The sequence below is a fragment of the Enhydra lutris genome, unplaced genomic scaffold (genome assembly GCF_002288905.1).
Source record: "Enhydra lutris kenyoni isolate GAN:26980312 unplaced genomic scaffold, ASM228890v2 scaffoldscaffold55, whole genome shotgun sequence".
NCBI lineage: Eukaryota > Metazoa > Chordata > Mammalia > Carnivora > Mustelidae > Enhydra > Enhydra lutris.
In genome coordinates this window covers 1630940-1649072 of record NW_019154139.1, presented here as the reverse complement: position 1 = coordinate 1649072, position 18133 = coordinate 1630940, and the positions used below count along the sequence as shown (strand labels likewise).

Here is an 18133-nt window from a genome sequence, read left to right as displayed (position 1 = left end):
TGGTGGTGATGGTGATGGTGGTGGTGATGATGGTGATGGTGACGGTGATGGTGGTGATGGTGGTGATGGTGATGGTGGTGATGGTGATGGTGGTGATGGTGATGATGGTGGTGATGGTGATGGTGGTAACTGTGGTGGTAGTTGTGGTGAAGGTGATGATGCCATGTGGTGTGGTGCTGGTGGTGATGAGGAGGCCTCTTGAGCCTGAGGAAGCTATATATGCTGAGAGTGCGGGTCGGGTAGCATAGATGACTTTGCAGCCAGACCCCTCGGCCTAGGAGATTTCTGGAATGTGCTCCAGGAAGGAGAACCAGGGCTGAGGGTCCCCCAGGTTCAGTGAGGGGCCATTGAGTGGCAGCACCAGTTCATGCCCTTTCCTACACTGTCCTTCACAGGTCATTTCAGAAGGAAGGAGAAGGAAGCCACTGACCCGGCTCCATGGAGGGGTGGGCCAGCTGCAGCAGGGACTGATCCAAGCCTAATTGAGTTTGGGGCCAGCTCTAATGCCTGTGTGATGCTGCCAACAACATAACATTTTTTTTTTTTACCCCAAAGACTAAAGCAGACGTGCAATCTGTTAGAATCCCAGTGGAGACCCTTCCCCCACCGGAAGGGCCGGAGGGACAATGGAGGGACAGGGACCCCATGCTCCATGTGCATTATACACACCTGTCTCTGGGTTGAGGCCACAGCAGGGAGAACCCAGGGGCGGCCACCACAGGAGAAGGAGACCGAAACCCCTTTGGCTGGAGGAAGGCCAGTGGGCCACAGGACAGGCTCCTCCCAGTCTCCCTTCCACAGTCCCAGGCTGGCCCACTGAGTGTGGGGCTCCACGTACATCCAGAGCTCGCCAGACCATCTTGGGCACCAGCCCTGCCTCCTTCCCTGACCAGTTAGCCGTGGGCGGGCAGCAGTGTTCCTCAGACCTCAATCATCTGAGAACTGCTTTGAAGGGAAAGCTACTTCCTTGGGCCCCTCGTTAGTGACCTAAATCATTTTTATTATTATGTTGCAAGCGGGGAGCCCTCGGCAGACCATAAACCGGAATAAGCTGAAACATCCACAGATTAAACACAAGCAACACTGCGAAACTCATAAAATTTAAATTGGCAGTGTTCGTGTTACAAGGCAGTCATCTGGGGAAGCCCAGCCCTGGCGCTGGGCCGGCCGCGGAGACGCACCTGCGGGCCCTCCTGCCTTCCCTGTGGGCTGTGAGGTTGGGGACGCCGCACGCTGCAAGGAACTGCGCTGATCGTGGTCAGTCTTTGTCGTGAGCAGGCCTGGGATTTCACGCAGAGCCGCCCAGGGGCCCTCCAGTGCCTGCCCCAAGCTTCTCACGCGTGTGGACACGTTGGCCTCGCTGCACGGTCCAGTCACAACGGGGACTGGGGACAGAGCCATGCATGTGTCCTGCCACAGGCTTTCCTCCTGCCATGTGACACGAGGTCCCTAGCACTCGCTGTGCAAACCCTGTGGGGCCTCTGCTTGCTGGTGTGGGGTGCACACCCATACGAGTGGGGAGCGGATGCCCAAGGAAAGGATGGCCAGGCTGAAGCCCAGGGAGGAAAGGTCCCTACTTTCTCTAGAAAAGGCCTTGAGAGGACCATCATCTTGTCATACAGGTAGCTGGGGGAGGCACGGGGCCTTGCTGTCCTTGCTCCATCTCCGAAGGCTGTCCTTTCCCTTGAAGACAGTTCATTCCCTGTCCTTCCTTTGAAGGGTCCGCACTGCCCCCTGTCAGACTCCATCACTCCGGCCACCCTGGTCTGTCTGCAGCTCTGGTCACTGCCTGTCCCGACATTGCTTGGGCACATTGGCCTCCCACCACATGGCCCAGAGCCACCTAACTCACTTCTCTCCTGAGACCAGGGTGACCGGCCCTGCCTGGCCATCGCCTTTCCGTTGCTCGGTCCCTATACTGCCCTCCCAGCGCCGTCTGTGTCCTGAGCCGGCTGCCCACACGGTGCCCACAGCTCATGTTACGTTGTTTACACATCTGGGCTGAAGCAACGGGAAACTGAGGCAGAGCCCCCGTCCCAGAAGCACCTAAAGGCCCACATGGAGGGCAGCCTGGAGCAGTGTCCGGAGCTGCACTGAGCCCCAGCCTGAGGCCCTCGGCACTCGGGGCGGAACGCGCAGGCGGTGCTGTGAGCTCACGCCCCTGCCGGGCCAGCAGCAGGTGCACAGGCCTGTGCTGAGGACGCAAGCCTGTCCATGTTCCAGAGAGCTCGGTGTCTCCTTGGGCCTGGGGACAGGCCTGGGAGACGTGGTGACGACCCCTGACACACCATGGGCCGAGGGGTCTCCCGTGGCTATGGCACGTGGCTGGCTGCCACCACAGTCCCCAGAGGCCACTGGTCAGCTACTGTCGCTCATGCCCCTGTGCACTGTCAGCTCCCGGAGGACGCCCTCCTGGGCGCTGGAGCTGCCTCAGCATCATGGAAGTGGTGACGTGTGGCATGAAAGGTCCCTTTGTCCCTGGGATGGTGTGGCCAGTGCTGTGCCTCCCACCGCCTCCTGCAGGAAGTGGGCTCGGCAGGGTGAGCCAAGCCCAGCGGCAGACAAGAGCCGTGTGTGCTCAGCAGCGGCCCCACGGCACCCTCGGCAGCCCTGGCACCCGACACGCCCGGACGCCACCCCGCGTGGGGGAGGAGTGCCATCAGCGACTTGGTGTGTTTGCGTGTGCGCGTGTGCTCTTGTGGGGCACATTGCCTTCCTGCCATGGGAGGGCACAGCCGTCCCTGAGACAGCCTTAGTCCTGCTCTTGGCCCCTCAGGCCAGGACGGGTGGCCCTGGGCCTCCCTGCAGCGAGGATCAGCACCGTTGGCCCGCTACGTGGACAGCGCTCCCCAGGCGTGGCTGGGGGACAGATGGGAGCACAAGTACAGAAGCTCCTTGAGCCCCGTTGCCCGGTCCTCACGGCTGAGCCCAGACAAGCCGCCCCTTCCGCATCAGGATCTGTGCAGACGCCCCGCACAGGATTTCCAGGGGTCGGGCTGTGTGCGTGATCTAAGCCTCTAGCCTCTCCGTGGGCTTAAGGGGTGCGTTTGCTGGTGTACAGCCGGGCTTCCGGGCCATCTCATCTGTCACCAGACGGAGCTTTTGCGAAGGCCCTGCTGCTCGGGCCTCTAGCAGGAAGAGGGAGCAGAGGACGAGCGAGGCCCCAGGGATGTGCAGGGAAAGGCGCTGAGCATCCGCCGAGCAGTCCGGGAAGGAGCTCCCGCCTGCCCCCAGCTTCCCATCCTGGGGTCCGCCCAGGATGAGGCCGACCCCGGTGAGCAGGATCCAGCACGTCCTCTCCCTGCCCGGGGGACCCGCACAGGCGCTCAGCTGGCGTGTTTCCCACACTGATGTCCCAGCAAAATGAGAACCACATCTGAGGGGTGGGTCTCCCCCGCACCACCACCTGCTGCGCTGCGGGGACAGAGGCCACAGGTGTGGTGGCCTCAGCAGCAAACAGCTGCGTCTCCCCGCCCTGGGGGCCAGGGGTCTGAGATGACGGGCGGCCGGCCCAGGTGCTGCGAGGCCTCGTACAGCTCGGTGTTCCTACTCGCGAGGGCACTGATCCTTTCGGATCGGGTCCCCAGCCTCGTGACCTCCGTTAACCTGAATTACTGCTCTAAAAACACCGTCTAAGGACCCGCACACTGGGGCTTAGGGCTTTGCCATGTCACTCTGGGGGCACAGTCCAGTTCATGGCACAGCGTAGAAAGGAGCTGACACAGGGTGACGAGCTCTTGTATCCCCAGAAACGGCCCCGAGACGCATACCATGGCTCTCTCCCAGCGCGCTCACCTTTTCCTGCTGCCCCCAAGGGGACAGTCAAGCGCAGGGAGCACTGGGCAGATGCCCAAAGACGCACGTGTCCTCGTGTGGCCTGGACCCAGACTCCGCATCCTCGTGTCCTGGGAAATCCCAGGTTTTGTGCCTTCCGCAGCAGTGGGCTGGAGTTGGGGAGGACGCCGTGTTTGGAAGTGTGCACGTGGAAGGCTCAGCTTTGAGGTGAAATGGCTTCTGGCCCGTGGTGGGAATCCGGTCTGAGTACCCAGACGGTGTAACTGCGTGGGCCCCGGACTTAGAAGGACGTGCACGTGGTCCTAGTTCTTCCTCTGCCGCCGCTTACTGATGGGCTGGCGGCAGAGTTGGACCTGGGGACATCGCTCAAGAGGGGGTCGGGGACAGGGAGGAATAGAGGCCCCGCCCCCCGATGGACTCCAGGCGCTGCCCACCGGACCATCCCTTCCCAGGGCGGGAGTCAGGCTTCTGGCGCTGTCCCGGGGCCCCAGGGAGCAGCGGCTGAACGGCTCTCTTCTCTCCCGCAGCGCGAATCATCAAGACAAAGCAGTGGTGTGACATGCTGCCGTGTCTGGAGGGCGAAGGCTGTGACCTGCTCATCAACCGGTCAGGCTGGACGTGCACGCAGCCCGGCGGGCGGGTGAAGACCACGACGGTGCGTACGCGGCGCCATGCACCCTGCACACCAGAGGGAGAGCCGGCCCTGGGCGGCGGGTCCCCGCGGGGAGGTGGGCCGCACGTCGGCAGGCGGGGGGACAGGGGCGGCTGGCTTGGTGTGGAGACACTGCCAGCCTCGCTGCCTCCCCCATGCAGTCTGTCCTCGCCCCCTGCGACCGGGTCGGTCTGTCCCTACTGCGTCAGACTGTCCCCCCGGCGGGGGGCCCAGGGGCAGGACAGAACCAGCCTGAAGGCGTCCGCCCAGAAGTCAGCTCAGAGCCCCACGGGGTGGTTGGTCTCGTCTCGTTGCTGGGATGGCGGGTGTGCTCAGCAGGAGGACGGGTCAGGACCCCCCACAGCCGCTGAAGCCTCTTTAGGGAGCGGGACCGGGGAAGGATGCGGTCCTCAAGGTCTCCTCCGGCTCTGGGTACTGCGTGGTGGCCGTCCGGAGCAGAGGCCCCGACCCTGAAATCCCCGAGGGCACCCCAGTCCCTCCCAGAGCCCGCTGAGGGGCCCCCTGCATACCCTCTGTCCCAGGAGCCGAGACCGCCTGGGCCCCGTGGCTGCTGTCCCGAGGGGACGGAGGGGAGGATGGGGAAGGGCTCTGAGGCCGCTCTCTGAGGTCCCTTTTTCAAGGTAAGTTCCTCAAGGCCACGCACCATGGTGTGAGCCCTCTCGCAGGCCCGCGCCAGGGGCAGGCTCTGTTCCCTGATGCAGCCGCTTATTGAGGCTGGTGCCACGACTCCGCAGGCCCAGGAGCTCAGGACCCTTGCCTTCGTCCGGCGGCTGGGAAAACCACAGCCGGCAGTGGGCAGCAGACGTGCTCTGCCTGCCCGCTGGGCCTCCCCCCACAAACCCTGGGTCTGGTTTGGGAAAAGCCCACGCGTCTTTTAGCTCTGAAGCTGGATTCTCCCGTCTGCCCGTTCTCGGGGGAGCCCGCCTGGGGGGCCGCTGGTCCTCGGGCAGATGCCCCTGCCGGCCCGGGTGTGGGCAGGACACCTGCGAGGCCCGGGGCCAGTCCGCCGAAGGGCTCGCTCTCGGCGCTCCTCACCCCCCACAGGGGTGCACGCCTGGGGCCCGGCGCTCCCGGCCGTGTGGAGGGCGCGTGCTCTGGATCTGGGCTGGCGCGTCCCGCTGAGGGGCTGCATGGTGATGCTGGAGGCTGGGGCCGCCCCAGGGGTCTGCAGACGCGTCTCTGGCTCTGACAGCGGCCCTGCATGTGGTGGCCGTTCGCAAAGCTTTCTTCAAAGCTCACTCAGGCTCTCGGCCCAAACACCAAATACTTGGAGCGTGTGGTCCCGTCTTCAGGACAGCAGCTCGGTCCCTCCACCGACGTCGGTCAGCACCGCCGCGTCCCGTTTCACCACGAGTAGGTTTTCTATGAGATGGGCTTGGAGTGCCCTTGTGGCTGCTTGGCCACGTGACGGCCCACGCCCCCTCAGCGGCCACAGTCGTGTCTGGAGGGCTGTCCCCCACCCCGACCTCGTCCCGCCCCACTCCTCTGCGAGGGCCGTGCCGCTCACGTCTCTGTGCCCAGCAGCACCCGGCGGCGGACACGGGCCTGACAGGCCCCCACCCAGCCCCCCGCTCAGGGCCAACATGAGAACTTGCGATAATTAATTGTGCCGTCACCTGTGTGGAGCCCAGGAACATGCTGACGCATGCGTTTCCGAGAACGCTCCTTCTCGGAGGTCAGGTCCTCACCCCATTAGTGGGTCGTGAAATTAATTTGCTGGGTCGTGACCCACGTTTAAGAGAAGGAAGAAGAAATTAAGTAAAAATATCAGAGAACGTCGTGTCCCGAGGGGGAGTCCGGCTGAGCGAAGCTCCCGTGCGCAGGGACGCGGTGACGGCTGCAAGTTACGGTGAATCGCGGGGAAGCCACCGTCCTGGAAACTCGGGGAAGATCCGGCATCCGTGCGGGATTTCCAGGCTCTGCTTCCCACCCTGGGTTGGTCCCGTGGACGCCAGTCGGCACCAGGAAAGGAGACATGGGGGACGCTGCAGGCTGTCCCCCAGGGCGACAGCGCCCTCCCATAGCATCCCCAGAGACGGTCTCCCTTGAGCTCCGCAGTCCGCTGATGGCGTCCAGCCTGGGTCCACCCCGCGAGCGAAGTGCCGTCCTGCCCTCCCCATGCCGCGCACGTCCTCAGATGCTAGAGGCTGAGCTCACGAGGGTCGCGTGCTGGCGGCCACCGTGATGCTGTACTCGGGAGTCGCTCCGCCACGCTTGCACACGTGTACGTTTTGCTGGGCTCCCGACGTGAACTGCTGTCCCGTCTCCCCAATCAGAATGGACCAGCCAAAAGGGAACCCATCCTACCCGGGAGCTGTTACGTGACACCTCTGAATTCCGTCCTGTGTGAACGGCCCATTGTGAGGCATGAGGACCCCTCACTGGGGTGTCCGTCTAGTTCTGTCCAGGATCTGGGATTTCCTGGGAACTCACTTCCCCCAACAACACTTCCCATGAGCAGGCTCTGACGGGTGGCACAGCCGCCACCGCCTGAGCACATCTGCGACAGCTGTCCAGTGGGGGACAGCCAGGGAAGGTGTGGGAAGTGGCGGGGTGTCTCTCTTGGACGATACTGGGAGGGGACGCCTGGCCCAGCCTGATGGTCCCAGAGGTCGGCGCTCACTGCAGACCAGATCACGCGAGAGGTGAGCCCCCGGGTGGGTTATGTTCTCTGTAGTCCTGTTGGGCTCTGCCGACGGGCGTCTCCTGCAGTGCCAAGTGTCTGGTCCTGGGTGTGAGCTAGCACAGGCCAGGCTGGGGGCCACTGCCCAGCTCTGCCGTCCTGAGGACAACTCGCCGTGTCCACACTGCCCAGTTACCCATGAGGTCTCTGCGTTCCTGGATTCCAGGTGTACCCCTGAGGGCCTGGCATGTGCCAGATCTGGACCCTCTGAGCGGTCCATGCGAGGGACACGTGGGGCCTCTGCTCTGGGGGCACCTGGAGCATGTGGTTCCTGACTCCACCAGCCGGACACCATTTAGGGCTCCTTGAGCCAGGCACCTGCCCGGGGTGGACAGCAAGAGGAGGGTACACATAGCCGTGAGCCCTGGACCCCGAGTGCTGGACCCCAAGCACCGGGCCCCGAGCGCTGGGCCCTGGCTCTGAGCCCCACACACCGGCGTGGAGATTCCTGTAAGACCGTTCGTAGAAACTCAGCAGTGCTTGTTCTGGGCTCCCAGTTGAAAGAACAGCACGTAGGTGCTTCCTGCTTTTGCCCCCAGGACACCTGTGTAAAGTGACAGGGAGACGGAGAGGAGGAAAGGCAGAGCGCGCGGGAGAGGAAGCGGCAGAAGCGGACGCTCTTGGTGGGCGAGCTGGTCGGGGCACCGTGCTCAGGTCCCCGGGAGTGGGGAGCAGCTCCTCTGGGTGGCCTGGAGGTCAGATGAGCCATCCCAGCCCTCCCAGCTGGCCCCGCGGCAGACAGACCCACCGGGGGCTCACACCAGCGAGGGGAACAAGTCTGGACACCCTGGACCCCGTCACGCTGACTGCAGGTGTGGAGGCGACGTCCCGGAGACCCAAGTCCCGAGGTGCACAGGCCCTCAGCTCTCGGAGGGGACGCTGCGGCTTCTTTCTGGGGACGTGCCCTGCGAGGCTCCGGCGGCCCCACCCCTGCCCCCGCACCTGGAGGCTCACAGGGGCAGACATCCGTTCTCGCCGGCTGAAACCACGGTATGTCAGGGCCGTGCTTCTCCGAGGCTCTGCGGGGTGTCTGTCCAGCCTCGTCCTGCCTCTGGGGTTCCAGGCGCTCCGGGGCGTGTGGCCAGAGTGTGCCTCCGTCGTCACAGGGCCGCATGACCGCGAGAGCCGGGCCTTGTGAAGACGCCGGCTCACCAGGCTCTTCCCACCTCAAGGATGATTCCTGGTCACAAACTCGATCCCATCTTTAATTCCAAATGACATTTCCAAAAATGGAAAGTTCTCGGTGGATATGACTTTGGGGAGCTGACCCGTCCCCTCACTAACTTACCAAGCTCAAGGCTGAAATCCCGGGTCACTGCAGTTTGGGGCCTGAGGACCTTTCTGGGAAGCCCACCATCTGCCCACCAGCTCCTCAGGTCACACTCACCGCCGTGGACGCAGCAAAGGGTCACCACTTGACGACAGTGACCAAGGGCCACCGCCCAACCACGAGCGGCGGAAACCGGAGGAACGGGGCGCTGGAGGTGGTGGGGGAGGCCCCGCAGAGCAGGGTCCTGAAGCTGGCCGGCGGCCCGCGGGAGCAGAGGCTGGTCAGGAAGTGAGGCGGGGACAGCACGCCGATGGAGCGCCCGGCCCCGGCCTTGAACCTTCCTCCCCTGGGGGTGCGTCTGGCTTCGGGCCCCTGAGCCCCACGTAGGGGGTGCGATCACTCCGCAGCCGCCATGCTCCCCCATGAGGCGCCCCTGCCGGGCCTGGGCCGGGCCGTCCACGACGCAGGGGTGACCTATCACCCACAAGCCCCCAAGCCGCAGGTTTGTGCGAAGAGGAGAGTCATGGTCGTGTCAGGATGTGGACATGGATGCTAAGAAGATCAAGAATATGTATCTTCCTATAAGAACGGGGGACACAGTATGTGCACAGCACGCATGTGTACACACACGTACTCGTGGGCTCACGCGCGTGAGCGTTTGTGCTCACGTACACCAGCGTGCGTGGGTAACTGGTTGTGGTAACAATCCGGTAGAGCGAGGAAGTCTCCGCCGAGGAGTCGATTTTTTCAGAGAAGGAGAAAAAAACTAGACTAGAAGATCGGTTCAGGAATTCTGAAGAATACAACGTCCAAAGGTAGAGAAACGCGGAGAACAGATGATCAAAGAAGTACTTAAAACCCGAATTCCCGGAGCTCCCAGACGCGGGCTTCCACGAGCGTGCCCACAAGGGTGGGGCGAGCGCAGGTCCGGCCGCGGCTGCAAGCGCGGGGCTGCAGGTGGGAAGGCGTCCGTCCTCTCAACCCAGACGGAAAAATGGGTCACGGACAAAGACTCAATGCCAGCACGCCTGACGCTCAGCCGAGCCCCTTGAAGCCAGAGCTCAGCCGTGCCGGGTTGTCCCGGACCTGGAACTCGGGATTCCATCGGGGGAGGAGGGAGACAGCCAGCCTGGAATCCCAAGACTGCAGGGACGGTCCCCGGGCTCAGGGAGAGTGTCTGTGGACAGCAGGGCCCTCTCTGTTCTGGGCGCCCCCCTGGGCTGGGAATGAGTGCTCCGTGTCCAGCATGAGGTCCTGGGAGCCCCGGCACAGCCTGCTGCAGTGGTCGGTCCCCAGGCTTTGGGCTGACCGGGCATTTGCTCCCCAGGGGTTCACCCACACCTGTTCTGTGGGCCCGGCATTTGTGGGGCAGTGCACTTGCCCCTGGGGAGGCCCCGGGAACCCCCGATGGGCACAAGCCTGCATCACGTAGGTGATTGGGGTGGCTTCTCCCGGAGGTGACAGCAGGTCAGAACTGGTCAGAGACAGGCAGGAGAGAGACAGGTGCACACAGAGCCCGCCCTGGTGCCAGCTTCCCAGAGATCCTGGCTTCTTAGGAGTCCCAGGGTCCAGGTCATCTCCAGGATTGAGGCACAACCTCGGGACCTATGGAAGAAGCCGGTGTTCATTTAGCATGCACTGGGGGCCATGGGCCACTGCTGGAGGGGACAGTGAGCTTTGCTTTGGCGAGGCCGGTTGGCACCACAGGTGTGAGGTCACTCTGACCCGGACAGATGGCAGATAAGAAGCTGTGACTGGAGGGGAGGGAGCGCAGGGTCTGCAGTGACTGAGGGGACTGGGCAGCCACCGGCATGACACAGAGACGATGAGGGGCACGGATGGTCACTGCATCAGGCGCACGTGTGGGCACGAGGGTGGCCAGCGTGGCCGAGCACCCGGCACCCGTGCGGGGCAGCTTGGAGGCCCCACTGGGGAGGCCGGTGGCCGTGGCCATGGAGGCAAGCCGGGGAAAATCCTAGTAGGCGAAATACACCACTAAGTGGCCCTCCTGTTCTCAAGAAAGGGGTTCCTGGTCCTCCCGGGCCCCTCCTGCAGGACCTCCCACAGCCTTGCTGACACTGGCGGCCTTGGGGGCCTCCGCGGTTCCGTGCCCGCCGTGTTCTCTCTCCCCGTGAGTCCGCTTCCGCTGTCTGCTGCTGGGAACACACCTCCCTCCGCACCCACGGCTGCCGGCGGCTCCTTCACTCCCGAGCTCTGGGACTCCTGGGAGCGTCAGGCACAGCAGGTCCCATCCCCAAACACTGTGCTCCCAGCTGGGCCCCCGGGGAAACAGATCTTCCATCGCACCAGCCAGCGAGCTCTGAGTGACGCCCAGGCACCAGGCATGGCTCCGTGGGCCCGTCCCCGGCGTGAAGCAGCAGGCGGCTCATCCGTTTCAGCAGCCCCGGGCCCCAGGGCGCTGCAGACCCACCGCCAGCTGCGAGCTCCTGCCCACGGGATGATTGGGATGCCAGCCAGGGGCACAGTGCCTCCTGGAGGTGCTCAGGGGCCCTGGGTTTGTCTCTGATCTCCAATGAGCCATCCCAGCAATTAGAAGCTTTTATTACACAGCGGAGTCTCAGCTGCCGTTTTGCGGCTCGTTCTGAAAACCAATGAAAGAAAAACGATTCTGGGCTGCAAGGGAGACGGCGTGGGGCGTCCTGGCCGGAGGCCACAGCTGGCTGCCGTGTGGTGGGTCCCCCCCCTTGTCTCTGTTGGGGACAGGGAGACAGTGGTCCCTGGGGCTCTGGTGGGGTTGCCGTCAGCCGGCCAGGCAGCGTCCCAGGCCCCAGCAGAGCCCCCCACCCTCCGAGCTCTGCATCGAGAGCCTTCCTGGCAGGCCCAGCCTCTGGGGGCGGCTCACTGGCCACGTTCCCCTCCCGGGGTCCCCGCCGCCGTGTACTCTGGTGTAGACTGGGCTTGCCCCAGGCTGGGCTCATAGAAACGTGCCCTCAGCCTTGGAGCTGCCCCAGGCCCAGGATGCCAAGACAGAGGGATGGCACGGAAAGGACCGTAGCTTCATGTGGATCCAGGTACCCGGGGAGCAGATTGGACTGTCTCACCTCAGCCCCTGTCTGGGAACTTGGGATGCAGGTGAGGACCCCAGCAGGCGCTCGGGGAAGGGGCCTCGCGGTAGGAGGTGGAGGTCGGCAGGGCATGGGGACCAAAGGTGGGGTACAGGAGACAAGCCTGGGGCCTAGGAAACCCCTCATCGTTCAGGGAGGGACGAGGGCCCCGTCAGATCACCCCAGTCCAGCTGCTGCTGTGTGAGCAGCTCCTGCCTTGGACACTGGGTCCCAGTGGAGGGAGTGACCACTCCTGGGACACCACTACACGTTTCAGCACCAGAGCAAGGGGGTCGCAGATTTGCCTCTAAAGGACAAACAGTGGGGCCCTGGGGTTTCAGTGGGTTAAGCCTCTGCCTTCAGCTCGGGTCATGATTCCAAGGTCCTGGGATCGAGCCCCGCATCGGGTTCTCTGCTCAGCAGGGAGCCTGCTTCCTCCTCTCTCTCTCTGCCTGCCTCTCTGCCTGCTTGTGATCTCTGTCTGTCAAATAAATAAATAAATAAAATCTTTTAAAAGAATAAATAAATAAAGGACAAACGGGGTTTTCAGCAGGAGATTTTCTGGCTGACTCTGTGGGCAGGGGCCTGTGGCTGAGCCCCTCCCGCCCCACGGGGGCCCATAGGGACGTGCTTTGGTACCCATTTGGGGGGGCTCCCAAGGACGAGAGGCTTCTGTCAGGTTTGTAGGATTAGCGTCCAGGGAGACAGAGCGGGTGGCGGCGACCCACCCCGACGCAGCACAGGCCTGCACCGGCTGGTTCTCCCGCACGAACAGCGAACAGCAGCGAGTCGGTACTGTGGACCCGGTCTGCGATCCATGCTGTGTTCTCCGAGCCACGCTCCCCGTCACCACGGCAATGGCTGGACGTTTCGGTAGATTCCCTGTGTGAGCACAGACGTGTGCGGCCAGCGTGGCATCGGTGGGGACCGCGAGCTGTGACATTCTTCACGTCCCCGGCAGAAATGAGCCCAGAAACAGAACACCGGTTTGCCCGAGCCCGCGTGGTTTCCGTGGGCCCTTTGGGTTGGGGCCGGGAGCTCCTCTCGGCAACGGCGCCGCGTCCGCCCCCATTTTCGTTAGAGGAGTTGTTCTTTGAATCGTTCCAAGTACATAAATGGCGAATGGTTGAATGGGGAGGGAACATGCGCCCCAGAGAAGCCGGGTCCTGGGCCGAGCCCGCCGCCTGGGGATCAAGTGTTCCTGACGCCAGAGACAGGACACCATCCTGCCCAGCAGACCACACTGGGGTCCCGGACAGGGACGCGCCCCCGTGTGGGGCCCGGAGGCCGAGTCCTGCCGCCCCCTGGTCTGGCGCGGGCAGCTGGGTCACATGATCCGCGCTCCCTTCCCTCCCCTCCCCCAACGCTGTTCCCGCCCCCCCATCCTTTCCGGTTCCACGTCGGATGCTAGGGACGCAGGGGTGAAGCGTCCACAGCCCCCGGCTCTCGGCGCACCAACGGGCACCCAGCAAGTTTCCCCAGGAGGCAGCGCGGGGTACCATGTGTGTTGTCACCATCAGCTACGGCTGACGTGTGACTGCAAAAGTATTTGCTGAATCAGCGCAAGAGAACGCCCATCCCTGGGGGCTCTGGCCAGGCACCGGCGTCCCACAGCAGCTCCTTGTGCCGGGGGCGGGGGTGCTCTGGAATCCAAAAAGGTCTGATGGCCCCAGATCTCAGCAGTCCTAAGGGAAGGCTGGGACGGCACGCACCCCCAGGGGGGCCCGTCGGAGAGCGACCCGCTGAACGGGATCCCCGTTCTGGACGAACGGACGGGCTGCCACCTCCATGCTGCCCGTCTCCGCCAGCCCGTCGTGGACCTCCCCTGCCCCGTCCGCTGCCAGGAGCGCTCCTGCTGCACCACCAGTCAAGGGGGGGGGTCCCTGTGATCCCACGAACATGAGGCGGTCACCTTGCCGGCAGTGAGGGAGAGAGAAGGATGGAGAAAGTTCCGAGGGATCCCGAGTTCCCAGAGGAGCTGTCAGAGCTCATTCTCTTCTCTGAGTCCAGGTTTCATGAGCTTATCAGGCAGAAATACTGGCAAAGTGGTCAAAAACATGTTTTTTCCTATTGGTTTAATAAGTCCTTATGATCTCCCAGATGACATTGCTTGGGGCTGTGTTTCTCTGTGGAGGACAGAGGCAAGCGGCCCCCAACAGCGCCGCAGAAAGGGGTCACATAAGCGGGAAGCCGGTCAGTGCACGCCAGGCAGGAGCTGCCCGGCCTAGCTCCTCCCCGTCCAGCGCGGTGCTGTGCCCCACATGACGCGGGCCGGTGGTCGCCCGCACGGCCGGGGTCCCGGCCCACCCCCCGGATCTGGGCACACCGGTGCTCGGCCCAGCTCCGTCGCCCGGACAGCAGCCCTCGGGAGCAGGGTCCCCTTCCCGGCGGTGTCCGCACACGGCACCGGGAAGGGGCTACGGCATGTGGCAGGGACGCTTCTTTGAGACGAGTCTTTACAGATGGAATTGAAGGATCTGAGTCTCAACTCAAATGACTTTAAATGTCAAGTCCCCATCAGACTCGAGAGGTATTGGGTGACGTAGGCCCTGGGTCATAGGGATGCCGTGTCACCATCTGGCCCCGACCCCCCTCGCGCCCCCCCTCCCCGAGCCAGAACACAGAACCCAGGCTTGCTAGGGGCTGCGTGGACCACCCCCGCTGCGCCCCCCTCTAGGGCTGCCGTCTCCACTTTCTGCGTGGGCTTGTGTCCCCTGCCCACAGGGTGACAGTTGTGGTGCACACCTGGGTAGCCTCAGTTTCCTTATCCATGCCTCCCCACCGCCCCACTGGCCTCACAGGTCCTTGTGTCAGTGGGAAGGGGAAAGAATGGCATATGAAAGACCCATGGAGTCTGTGAGGGGAGAAATGCTGCTGTTTTCCTTGTGGGCCACCTTCTAGAGCACTCCAGACGGCTCACATCCCCAGGGCTGCACCGGGAGGAAGCCGTCCCCATGGCCTTCCCCGGGAAGCCCCCAGCCCGTCTGCAGACGCCCCAGAGCTGGCTGTGTGGCTGCATACCTCAGTTTTGTTTGAATTCTGGCTGCATCTCACATGTCACGGCCCGCATGGCTTCAGTTTTCCCAGAACCGGACGCGTCAGGGAAATAGTGTTCCTCCTCCCCACAACCATGGCCATCCCCCCTGATAGTGTCCTCCTCCCCACAACCACGGCCGTCACCCCCATGACCAAACAAGCTGGTCTGACCCTTGGAGGAGAGAGGAACAGTCTGGTCCTTCCACCAAGTCTGTAAAGAAGTGGCCTGGCTTTCTGGATTGATACGGTGGCCGACTTCTTAGCCATCGGCACAGCCTCTGCCCAGCTTCCCATTCCAAGTATTTTGGGAAGTGAGAACAACTAGCATCACACTGTGACTCCGTGAATAGAAGCACGTGCTGAGCTCTGGTCACATCCCCGTGGGCACGTCACGAGTGGGTGGGAGGCAACTTCTTGGCATGTCCCTGCCCAACCATCTGAGCCCCTTGATGACAGAGTCCTCCTCAGGTGCAGGTGGAGGCTGAGGCTTCCTCCTCGCTCCTGGGCCTGACCTCGGGGCCCAGACACTGCTGCGCTGACTGAGAAGGCAGCAGCAGAGGTGGGGTCTGGCCAGCAGGAGCTCTTCCCATCCCACCGCAAGGATCGGCTCTCAGCATAGTGGCAGGAGAGGAGGTGGTGGGCAGAGGTGAGCCTCACCGGAAGGGGCAGAGTCCACAGCAAGAGCCCCTTGGAGCGGGGGCAGGAGGAAACAGCAAGACCCCTGGGGCACACAGGGACACTCGGTCCTCCATTCTCAAGAGAATGTCCAGGCGAGACAGAGTCCCTGACCACCCAAGGGGGATGAGATACTCTTGGGAGCCACCCCACACTTGAGAGCCTGTTGGGGGTCACATGAAGACTCGGGGTCTCTGCACATCCAGACCTTCCAGGCCAGGCGGGAGCTGGCACGAAGGATGAAGACTTGCTCTCCGCTGGGCCCGCTGGCTCATCCCAGCCCCCGACGGGCCTCTGCCCATTTAAAGGGGATTAAAAAAGCAGCAGAGCCAAAGTTCAAACATGAGCCTGTGGGAAAAGAGATGCTGTGGAAAGGAATGCTCTCTAAAGGATTAAAAGCCAAGTTAGCTCTTAAAAGTCCTCAACTGTACACAGAGGAGACTTCTGGAGAACATCTGCTTGTCTGTGTCGGAGAGCGACTCCTGTGACCCAGGAGCGAGGAGCCACGGAAAAAAGACAGGCTGGGGCAAAGCAAGCATCCAAGGTTTGCTCCGTGACCTGGGGCATAAGCACGAAGTACCCAAAATACGAGTGCAAGTGAGATATATATGGGAGGCTGCAAACGAAGGACTTGTCCCTGCAGAAAAGCCGTGCAGTGATGTGGGCGGTCCTCAGCCGAGGGCTGGTTCATCGGAGAAAGCAAAGAAGCAGAGTCAGAGAGAAAAAGTCGGTAGGTGGAGGATGGAGGGCAAATCCCTAATTTAGAAAGCGGGTGCGCCGGAGACGAAACCACCGTGACCAGGAGGGGACGGAAGGGGACAGATAATCAGGTTAGGATGGAAATAGGACCGGAAAGAAAACCCCCAACTAGAAACAAGACAACACTATCATGACCCACACACCCCATGGTCGTGTTTGATGTGAAAGAATGAAAGGAAGCTGCCTTGTAACAATCCGTTAAATTGGGAAGATAAGATTCAGACAAGAGGATGGGGTCCGCAAAAGCTGCGACAGCACAGGCCAGTCGCCCTCTGGAGCAGAAGGCAAGGAGGGATCACAGCCAGGGATTGGGCTGAAAAATACATTCACAACTTCAATTCTAGTTTTAGTTGTTTTTCACACCAAGGGACTAAAGAACACGGTTTTGAATTTGCAAAATTCAAATACACATTTAGAATGTGAACCACCCACAAAGCTTTCCTGCAAAAAATGGAGGATAATCTCAAGCCAATCAAAAAAATAAAAATCAGGGGCTGATGATGGAAAAGGCCATAGATAAGAAGAACCGTGGTGACCGTTGATACCAAGACATACACAGAGCTAATGTGATGTTGTTCCTATGATACAGCACGAAATCCGCGGCATATGATGTAATATACTGTGTTTACTGTGAGAAACAATTTCTGTGTAATGGCAAACTGATCTGTAATCTCTGGCTGAATTAGAAAAGGGTGGGGGGTGGGCAGCTGCCGAGTAAGAAAAGAGCCACTTAATGTCTGTCTGTGCCGTAGAGGGAGCCGTAATGACTCAAGTCATTAGACAAACAGCGTAATCATTAAGAGTGCATTAGATTAACAGAAAGGCCACCACTAATGGGAGCAAGAACACGATTTTCTCAAACCATGGCAGGAGGGAAAGCAGGTGAAATGTCGTGTGTGTGCGTGAAAAAATGACCCACGAAAGCAGCATGACCAGAAATCAGGATGGGGCACGCTGCTTATGAGGGAACCACCGTACCCGTGGTGACAATAAACATACACGGGTTAATCTCCCCGGCTGAAAGGCAGAGACTGTTGAAATCAGGCTTCTAAGGTGGTCAAATGTACGTTGCCTTCTAAAGGCGCGTCTAATGAACTAAAAGTGTTAAAGCAAAGAATAAACGACAGTGCACCCGGCCAAGGAGAGGAAAAGGAAGTCAGCAGGTAAGATGATTAGATTGGGACAGCAAGTCATATATCGATACACACAAGATCACACGAGTATATGTGATTATTGACACGTATGGATACATTGCAGTTCAAAGCAATGAACGTGTCACAGAAATGCATGGATGCACCTACATTTCTATGAGGCAAGCCCAACCTCAAATTAACAAAATGACCAGGAACACGATTTTTAGTTCAAAATTTAAACAACCCTTTAACCTGCGTTAAGGTCAAGTAAAAAGCCACCCAAAGCAACAATTTAAAAAACCAGGAAGCAAATCTTCTGAATAATAAAAATTTCATGACTGAATTTGCAGCTACATATTGAGCATTTTAACAAACGAAGAGGCTGCTTCTAATTCCCCATCATGCATGAAATCTGTGCAGAAGAATCCATAATCCAGGTTGTGAGCTGAACTTGCACAGAAATGTGGCGACCTTCTTTTCCAGTCTTGTTACATCTATTTAAAATATTGCAAAATAATAATAATAATAATAATAATAATAATAACCCTATCAGCCAGTACTTTCCCACAATGTTTTGGTCGGGGCAGGGCATGAAATGTGAAAGACGGTGTGTAGTCAAGCTCATGCAGCCATGTTCAGGGCCTGAAGTCAGTCTGCTGGCGCAGCACCTGTCACCTAACTCTCTGTGCCTCACCATCAACATCTGGGAAATGGGCGGAATGGCGCTCCTCGCCTCCTGGGCTGCCTTAGGATTGAAGGGGTTTGACCAGTAACCTCAGAGCAGAGCCGGCACATCCCAGATGGCCGAGTCCACCTGTCCTTACTGTTGAATCACATTCTGCATGTTCTGAGGCTGATACACGGTGTGTTTGCAGACACGGTGAAATATTCGTGTCTTTAGAGAATTTAATTTTTAAATCAGGAAGAATGAAAATAACCTAACTTATGGAGAAGCCACCCTCAAGAGGAGAGGAGAAAGAGGCTAAACATGAAACAGGAATATTAGTGAATTTTTTTTTTAAGATTTATTTATTTATTTATTTA

At 60.5% G+C, this 18133-nt stretch overlaps 1 protein-coding gene across 1 annotated transcript in view; it reads left to right on the top strand.

Annotated features, from left to right (window-relative positions):
- LOC111157678 (family with sequence similarity 19 member A5, C-C motif chemokine like) overlaps nucleotides 1-18133 on the top strand; it is a 181281-nt gene that overhangs the window by 151135 nt on the left and 12013 nt on the right. Inside the window, exon 3 of the mRNA XM_022519297.1 lies at nucleotides 4323-4450. Within this exon, the coding sequence (XP_022375005.1) occupies nucleotides 4323-4450 (128 nt within the window). The remainder of the gene's footprint in view (nucleotides 1-4322; nucleotides 4451-18133) is intronic.